The sequence below is a fragment of the Gymnoscopelus braueri genome (assembly GCF_963280865.1).
Source record: "Gymnoscopelus braueri genome assembly, chromosome: 6".
NCBI lineage: Eukaryota > Metazoa > Chordata > Actinopteri > Myctophiformes > Myctophidae > Gymnoscopelus > Gymnoscopelus braueri.
The window spans coordinates 35,036,552-35,046,356 of record NC_137607.1 but is presented as its reverse complement, the minus strand read 5'-3'; the positions used below and the strand labels follow the sequence as shown (position 1 = coordinate 35,046,356).

Here is a 9,805-nt window from a genome sequence, read left to right as displayed (position 1 = left end):
AAAGAATTACATTGTCTTTTGAATATCTTGTCCAATCTGCCTCATACATGGTTTGAGGTTTCTTTATTGTTACAGCACACAGTAGACATGACACTGAGTTATCGTGGAACTAGTTTACCTTACAACTGTATCTACTCATTTAGATTAGGAGCTTAGAAAATATACCTTACATTAGTATATGGAGCTATTGGGCCTCTAGTCCCAAATAATTGCACTTAGAAGCTACTTTATTTTAAAACATGGGACAGCATGTACACAGTCATGTAGTTAAACCATGTATGGGTGGTTAGTGGTTACATACTGTATGCAGGGCAAACTGGCATCAAGGGATTCAGTTACTGTTTGATTGTGTGTTAGCAAGTGCAAAACAAGTGACCTGAGTACAGTATTTCTTGGTCTGGAACTGTCTCTCATTGTGAGTATTCTACTCCCACACACCTCTGAATCCTGTTAGTAGAGTTACACCTGGGAATGTGCTTGGTTGGTACACTGCTACTAAATTATGTGCAAATGGAATCCATTTGCACATTCTCAGAGTTAAATTAACACTGATTATTTATTTGACTGTGTAGACGGTCTAGCTTGTGTCTTGTATTAGACACCATACTTAAACATCTCAAATGAAAGTGCGCGTTATTTGCTGCTGTAGACGAGCACTGACACTCCTGAAGTCAAAGACTTGTTGAGGAAGTTTGTCCCGCAAACTAAGAGAAGAAATGTAAAAAATGAGGAAGCTTTGTTGTATGACTGGAAAAAGGAAAAGTATGACTGTGCTGTTATTTCTGCATTTTTAACCAGAACTGGTGAAAGGTGCTGCCTGAATTTCAAACCATGTGGCCTCTTTGGCAAGGAACTGCACAAAGTTGAAGGCTATATTCTGGACAAAAGGTATTTTTTCGACTCAAATCAACATAAGCAAACAAACATAAGTACGTAACGTAAGTGACATCGCCAGTGCAACAGTAGTGCTTACATACTTTATTGGCTTATGGTATTACTTTATGATAGCATAAATACAAATTTATAAAATGAAAGACTGTTATAAGACTGTTATATTGCTGTGATATTCAACCAATTCATTGTATCTAATCAATATGTACTTAAAATTGATAAAAAAGCAATCTCATGTACATTGTCCAACTACTGCAGAAATGTTGGCCTACTGTATATTTGGAAAAGGACATTTATCTTAGTATAACTCACTTTTTATTTATTTTTTATTGATAAGTTAAACATGATCAATGTGAGGTGGAATCCTTGTATGTCCAAAACTGTTACTTGAAATGTAATAAAGATGGATTCAATGTAGTTATTCTTTAGTCACATGCTCTTGTTAATACTTTTCATTGGTTCAAATTGAATAAAAACCACAGACACACTTAGCCACTTTCACTTAAAAAAAACTATTTTTTATATAGCGAAAATAGCAGATCTACAAGCTCAACGCGTTGCGACTATTTTTGTAAATTTTGTGCAACACTCTTGTACGATGAAGTAGGGCATTCATTTACATACAAAATACTGATATTCAGCTGATTTCCAAACTGCACCAGTTTGGAAATGACCGTTCTGTCTATTCCAACTGACTACAGTGGACTGGAATGCATTACTCCGGGGGGCCTGAGTTTGTGTTTGTTTTTCCACAGCAAAAAGAAGCTGTGTGCTCTGTATGGGAAATGGACAGAATGCATGTACATCGTTGACCCTGCTGCCTTTGAAGCACATAAGAGAAACGACAAGAAGGAAGCAGAAGAGAAGAAACCGGCTAAATCGGTATGCATGTGAACCACTTAAGCCCTGTATACTTTGTTGTACAATTAATTGTTAATTGTTTCATTTTTTAAGTTTTTGAAAATCTTTGTCTATAATGACATGTCCAAAATAGGGCACCAGGTTTGAAGTAATAAAAAAAAGGGCGAATGATCAAATAGACCAGGAATATATTGATACATTTATGACATCATTGGCGTATAATAGAAATATAGATCACCTAGGCATTTGTATTATTATATTAATGCCACACCATAATTTGTTTATCATCATACCCATAGCCAATCTACAAGCTCACAACGGGTCACAGTGAGAGCTTGTAGATTTTTACAAATTTTTACTTTTAGATGTATTTAATTTTTACATTTTGTTTTAAAAGTTCTAAATTTCAATACAGCAATGCATTGATGTTAAAAAGAACATGTACTTTTGAATTTGTACTTTTGAATACTAGTATTTACTTGGAGTATATACTTTGTCCACCACTGCTGCTGATGCGTATGAATGTGTCCTGATGTCCAGGGTTCTGGTGAGGAGGCTGAGGATGTGCTTCAACCAGACACAGAGACCGTGGAGGTTATTCCAGGCAGCCAGCTCCTCTGGAGAATGCCTCCCAGACCAGCCAACTCTGTCGAGGTAAGAGACCGACACTCTAATGCTGACAGCTTATTAACTCCGGGCGGCCGGAGACTGTGTGTGTGTGTGTGTGTGTGTGTGTGTGTGTGTGTGTGTGTGTGTGTGTGTGTGTGTGTGTGTGTGTGTGTGTGTGTGTGTGTGTGTGTGTGTGTGTGTGTGTGTGTGTGTGTGTGTGTGTGTGTGTGTGTGTGAGATTTTATGAGCGCTATAATCCCAAAAAAAATGTTTTAACTGACAATAAAAAAAAATTGTTGAGCGACACTTGTCGAAAAGGTCCAGCAACGACTGATGCATGAAGCGTTCATGTTTTGACACTTGGAATCATTGATGTCGTTTGGTTTATTTTTAAGATGTACAGCTTCACGTCCTTCGCCATGCGTCTGAATGAGATGACCACAGAGATGGACGGAGTCATGCCCAAGACGGACTGCAGACTGAGGCCTGACATACGAGCCATGGAGAATGGAGATATTGGTAATAAAGATTGTTAGGCAACACGCATCGCATCTTTAAACCAACTTTAATTTATTTTTTATCTTTTGTCGTTTGGAAAATGAGCCAGGTCATTTAGATCCGGCGACCCCCAGATTTTCTTGAGGAGGTTCCAGGGGGTCCCCAGCAAAATCAGAATCAGAATCAGAATCAGAATCAGTTTTATTGTCACATCACAGGTTTACAAGGTAAAAAAGTGGGTGAAATTCTTTTTTGTACATCGTTCCCATCGCAACGTTAGTTTCCATAGAAAGAAGAGGGGGGGGGGGAGAAGAAGAGGGTGGGGGGCAGGTGGGAAGGAGATCAAAAACAAGAGAGCAACAGAAGGCCAGACAAGTTATCTACATATTTACAAATTACCTGAGATAATAAATAAAACTAAAAAAACTAAACTAAGGTGCCTGAGCATAGCAGCAATGTATTGTACTGTGCATGTTATACTTATACTGTGCATGATAGACAAGGACGTTAAGGTGCTTAAGGAGCACAATAAAAAGACCCAAAAAAAGTCAGTGCGTTATACAAGGGATTAAGGTGCAAAAGGTCAGTGCGTGTCCACCTAGAGTGGACTGACCCTAGTATAATCCGCATGTAGCTCCATGAGGGAGTGCAACAAAAAGTCATTTGTACCTGGTGTAGTCCACAGGTGTGTCCGAGGGGGGGGGCTAAAGTCCAAGTCATTGTCCCTGGTATAATCCACAGGTGTGTTCAGGAAGAGCCAGAAAAGTCTGCGCCGCCTGCTGTCAGGCTGCTGAACTCATCCAGGCTTATGCCCCATTCAGCATTCTGACAGCGGCTGGATTGAAACTACACCAAAATCTGGTGGTGGAACTCTTGATACTGCGGTAGAGCCCCTTGCCCGGTCGCGGTCGTTGTAGGGGGTTGAACAGTCTATGACTTGGGTGGTGCTTGTCCTTGATGATGCGCTTGGCTTTGACCACGCACCGCTTTTTGTACAGTTCCTGGAGCGCTGGGAGCTCGATTCCCATTATCCGCTCTGCCGATCGCACTACTCGCACTACTCGCACTAATCGCACTAATCGCACAAAATGAGCTAATATAGCCTCAAAATCAGTTTAACCACTTTAACCCTATTTTATAACTTGACTATTTGAAAATAGCCAATCTACAAGCTCTTGATATATATACCTTTTATATTGGAAACGATTGAAACATTTGGAATACTTGGCACACAAAAATGGGGTGTCTGCGGACAAATATATATCAATTTGGGGGACCTTGAAAATGTTTGAGAACCACTGATTTAAATGTGACCCCCCCCCCCCCTCGTGGTTGTAGATCTAGCAAGTGAAGAGAAGAAGAGGTTGGAGGAGAAGCAGAGAGCTGCCCGTAAGAACCGCTCCAAAGCTGATGAAGAGTGGAAGATGAGGTGAGACTGTCAGGGAATCTGACCACACTTTTAGTGAAATTATCAACTTTATGGAGTATGTTAATGCATTTGTGAATATTCACCACTTATATTCAGCCCTATTTTATGCTTAAGATATTCATGAAAAGAGGAAGAAGTCCCACACACCATCTCTTCACAGTTGTTTTATTGATTACAGAACAACGTTCTGACCTTCTGACATTCATCAGGTATCTGGATACCAGAACGTTGTGCTGTATTTAATAAAACAACTTGTGTAAGTGAAGACACTGTGCAGGACTTCTCCATATTTTCATGTGGACTTTTCCAATGCACCAGTCCTTGTGCGTAGGTGTGCAAGAGGACTCTTAAGTAAGAGAAACTATTAAGTTTATATTGTAGATGTTCGACAATAGCCAATCACAACATAGCTCACAACAATGCGATGCGTTTTTACATTTTGAAAAGTCTTGGATTTTTTGGAAACATTGTGAAGCATGTTTTTTTTTACCTATTAACCCTTTTTTTACAGAGAAGCCAGAGTTAATGTGGTTACATTTCCATTCATAATGAGCTCACACTGTACTGTTTTCTAAATTTGTGGTTATGAAATGCTGAAGTAAAATTACATTGAACTTTGTTTTTTCTCTTCTCACTGATGTTAAGGAACCCTGCCCTTGGCCCAAGGTTAGAGACGCTTGCTGTTCATGTGGTGTGTCTTAACGTGTGGAGTGATCATGTCATGCAAATAACAAGCACTCACAAGTCCATTTTAATCACGATTCAATAAGATCACGATTCTTTGATAATTATGTTGTGATACATTGTGATTTGTTTTTGTCTTTTGCAATTTTTTCAATTGTGTTGACTGCCATAAAAAGCAGTCTTTCTTCTAGACATTTAGAAAATAATGTTTAATAACTGCCACTTTATTTTATTTGCATTTAGAACAAATTAAACATTTGAACTAGTTTAACTTAATCAGCATAAAGTTAAGTGGCTTCTGTCCCACTATATCGGTTTAAATTTCAATATTTGAACAACAAATACATTTTGTGCTCTCTCCTGAACTACATTATGAACTGAAGTGCAGGTAGATTTGGCCAGAATGTCAAAAGAATCACAAATCTTGGCGGCAAAGAATCCATGCAAATAATGACAAAAGAATCGCGATCTTATGCTAAATTGATTGTTTCCCCTGTAAAAATCTAAGTGAATTTTAGATCCGTTTCAATCAACCCTCAGGTAGTAGCAGTCCTACTACAATCAGTTCTTTCACAGAGAGTATGTTGTAATATTGTATTTGTCTGTCAGTGACAAAAGCTAAATCATTTAATCACTAAATTCTACTTTTGCACAGGAAAATGATGACATGTTATTCAAAACCTTGTGATGTGATCATCCTTCCTGTATGTGTGTGTCACTGTGTCACATGTGTGTGTTCCTGTAAACCTCCTGGCTAATGACCACTGTCACGCTGAAAAAAGCCTGATTCATACGTGGCCCAAAAATAGCAGATCCACAAGCACACGCATTGTGAGCTTGTAGAGCTGCTGTTTTCGTCACAGGATAACGTTATACGAATTGTAACACACCGGTATAATGATGACTATAACCATATCGTTCTCCATTGTCTTTGTTATACTTGTGGTTTGAACTCTTTCAAAACTAAGTTACAAAGTGCTTCACAGAGAATCAAAACACATACACACACATCAAATAATGCCACAATAGGTTAAAACATTTGGGGAATAAAGGCAGCTTTATAAAAAAAATCAGGAGAGATTTGAGCACAGACTCTTTAAGCCTGATCTACACAGGGAAGGGCATTCTAGAGAGTTTAAGCTCTGAATGCAAAAGCCCAATCTCCTTTTGTTTTTAGTCGAGAATTTGAGATGACTAGGAGAGCTTTGTCCGAGGATCTCAAGCTACGTTTTGGTACATAATGGGGTGATTAGATCAGAGATATAGGATGGGGCCAGACCAAAGATGGCCTTAAATGTAATTAATACCATTTTAAAATCTATGCTAAACTAAATTGGGAGCCAATGCAAGGATGCTAGAATTATCTTTTAGAGTTGTCGTTATATGCTTGGTGAGAATGACCCTTAATGGTCTGGTGTTTTTTCAGGTGGTTCGCCCAGGGACAGAATCCCCACATCAGCACCCAGGACTGGCTGTTTGCTGGTGGTTACTGGGACAGGAACTACCCCGACCTGCCTGACATCTACTAGAAGACGTCTTCTGATGGTCCAGATTAGGGCAATATGACACCTATGCTACTGTAGCTGCTGCCTTGTCAGAGAACTTCCAGCCTTCTTTTTAAACAAGCCTCCTATACAAATGATAATTATGCAAATAAGCATACCATAACCGCACAGTAAAATCCTCTGTTAATTTAACTCTCAGACTTAAATTAACACTGAGGATTTTATTGTGTGCAACGTGGCCTTATTCTATGTTAATAATGTGCATAAAATGGCAATAATTGGTATTTAATAGTTACAAAATGTAAAGCATTTTGACATCTGTTTAAGATTTAGTTTTTTTCTTAATCTTTTTTTTTTTAGACCAAATTATTTTCTGTTCATAACGTACCTTACTATCCTTATGTGTTGACGCATCAAGTTGCTATAGCATAGGTTGATGCATAAGGAGGTTTATGTTTTTTTGAATGTGCGTGTCTTGTTTTAATGATTCATTACTGTATTGTGTTTCTATACATGTATACTAGTTTGCACAATCTTACATTACACCTCCAGTGATCTTCTCATCACCTCATTTCACCTTCCAAGCTCCTCCCTCCTTCGTAGGAGGGAACATGTCATTGGTTACTGCTAAACCAGCTATTCCCAACCTGTGGGCCAGGGCTTTTGAGATTTTCAAGTGGGCCCTGATCCAGACGAGGTTGGGAAACCACTCAGGTATATAGTATTCACACAAGAAAACAAAACAAAAACAGTTATTCATGGGATCTCTGGAGGGTTGTGTTGGCTCTACATACATCTGTATCATATAGCATTTATTTGTTTTGTTTTGTTTGTTTGTTTACTTCCACATCTATGAAAAACCGTATATACTGTGTGTGTGTGTATCAACGGCATGAATGTTTAACTTTGCATATCTTTATTTTACAACCCCACAATTTTACATCACCGCAAATTGTTACAATTATTAGGACAGTGTTTTTGGTTGAGTTGCAAAGTCTTTGCAAAACTTGTGTGTGTGAGAGAGAGAGTCAGTCTGTCCACAGCGACTGAATACACTATCATCGTGAAATCAACACACGTCAAACGACGGTGTTGTACACAAACAATGTACTTTCAACTGACAAGGTACGAAGAAGTATAATCGTCTTAAGTCTTGTTATTTAAGCAAAAAGGTCATTGTTACCTCCTGGTCATTATTTAGCCACCTACTGTATGTATGTCACACGGTCTAATTAAAATGTATTGCAACTGTCTAGGAAAAAATAATATTCAAAACTTCACTGAAAGGTTTGATGCTATTGCTCTGATTTCAAGTATTTTTGAGTGGTTTTTAAAATGCAAACTTATGAACTTTTTCTATACCACTAATGCATTATTTACTTTACATGATTATATCTATAAACTAATTTATAGAAAAAAAGAATTACATTGTCTTTTGAATATCTTGTCCAATCTGCCTCATACATGGTTTGAGGTTTCTTTATTGTTACAGCACACAGTAGACATGACACTGAGTTATCGTGGAACTAGTTTACCTTACAACTGTATCTACTCATTTAGATTAGGAGCTTAGAAAATATACCTTACATTAGTATATGGAGCTATTGGGCCTCTAGTCCCAAATAATTGCACTTAGAAGCTACTTTATTTTAAAACATGGGACAGCATGTACACAGTCATGTAGTTAAACCATGTATGGGTGGTTAGTGGTTACATACTGTATGCAGGGCAAACTGGCATCAAGGGATTCAGTTACTGTTTGATTGTGTGTTAGCAAGTGCAAAACAAGTGACCTGAGTACAGTATTTCTTGGTCTGGAACTGTCTCTCATTGTGAGTATTCTACTCCCACACACCTCTGAATCCTGTTAGTATTTCTACCAGAGAAGTGAGGTGGCCAACCAACCATCGCAATGCTGTTACATCTACTGTAGTTTGGTATTTGGTATAGCTTCAGTTCTTACAATTAAACTAAACCCTGCGCCACTTTTCTTCCACTATAACGAGAAATGGTGTAGTCCACTGGTTCTCAATGTCGGGTCCGGGGACCACCACGGATCAAAATGAACCCTTACAGGTCTAACTCTGAAGTGTACCAACAAATGGTGCACTCAAAGTTAAATAAAAATGAGATAATAATCTAACAGGGGTTGCATGCCTAATTGCATATCAAACTGGAGGTCCTTGGAATTAAAAAGTTTGAAAATCATGTGGTGTAGTCAATGTAAAATAGCATGGGGTGTACAATCAATGAGGCTGACATGTCTGTGGCAAAATCTTTTAAATGGCACTGAGTTACACTGTCCTCTCTGTGCTGTGCTTCGTGGTTATTTATAATGTGTTTGTTTTCTGTGAAGAGCTTTTCAGAGTCATAATGCACCATTTTGGCACACACAGTAAAGATGCTTCCTATTCTTGAAACTGGGACATGAGCCATGACCGCCCCCTAGTGTCTGATTGATTGATTCAAATTTGTATTAGGCAAAAGAATGTAAAACTAGAAAAAGTGCTCCTCGGAGCACAGGTCTCCGCCAGGTCAGGTAGGTTATTGTGGCCTCCTGGTGGCGCTATAATAGGCCAATGTTTAAAGGGTACCATTTGTTCTTAGGCCTTGCACGGCAATCGGACACTGCATTCATGGTTTGAGGAATTTTGTGCAACTTTTTTTTTTGCTAAATTAGACCTGCTGGTGGCGCTATAACAGGCCTCAACAGTTCCTCAACATAGTGTGAATGTGCGTGCAAAGTTTGACCGCAATCGGACGGTGCGTTCATGATTTGCGGAATTTTGTTCAAAACAAGCCACTACTGCAAACTTTAGATGTCAATCTTAGCCAATGAGGATGGAATATGAAAAATCAAACACATCCGTCTTGATCACATGACTATGGAGATCATGTGTACCGATTTGCGTGAAATTTGGATAAAATCGGAAGGAGTAATATAAAGAAATGTGTTTTACATAAGTCGGCCTCCTGGTGGCGCTATAAAAGGCAAATGGGTAAAATGCAGGGCAAAGGTTTTTCCTTGACCTCTAGGGAGTGCGCATACAAAGTTTTACACAGATCGGTGCAGTTATAGGTAAAAACATGAATCGGCCTGTTATAGCGCCACCATGAGGCTGATTTGAACATTTTCAAGTGGCATTTATTCCTCGGCATAGTGGAAATATGCGTGCAAAATTTCACCGAAATTGCATGCTGTGTTCATGATTTGAGGCATTTTGTTGAAAATGGAGCACTCCTGCAAACTTTGGAAGCCATTTTTAGCCAATCAGAATGGAATATGAAAAATCTGAAAGACCAGTTTTGTTTAATGACTATAGAGATA

The 9,805-nt window shown here is 38.7% G+C and overlaps 1 protein-coding gene across 1 annotated transcript; it reads left to right on the top strand.

Annotated features, from left to right (window-relative positions):
* The first annotated feature begins 801 nt into the window (after positions 1-801).
* LOC308086475 (oxysterol-binding protein-related protein 1-like) lies at positions 802-7,888 on the top strand. The gene is made up of 7 exons (XM_080430009.1): positions 802-888; positions 1,647-1,773; positions 2,293-2,406; positions 2,757-2,880; positions 4,198-4,288; positions 4,934-4,954; positions 6,399-7,888. The coding sequence occupies exons 2-7, from the start codon at positions 1,690-1,692 to the stop codon at positions 6,499-6,501; spliced, it is 537 nt and encodes a 178-aa protein (XP_080286135.1). The 5' UTR covers positions 802-888; positions 1,647-1,689; the 3' UTR covers positions 6,502-7,888.
* Positions 7,889-9,805: the final 1,917 nt, after the last annotated feature.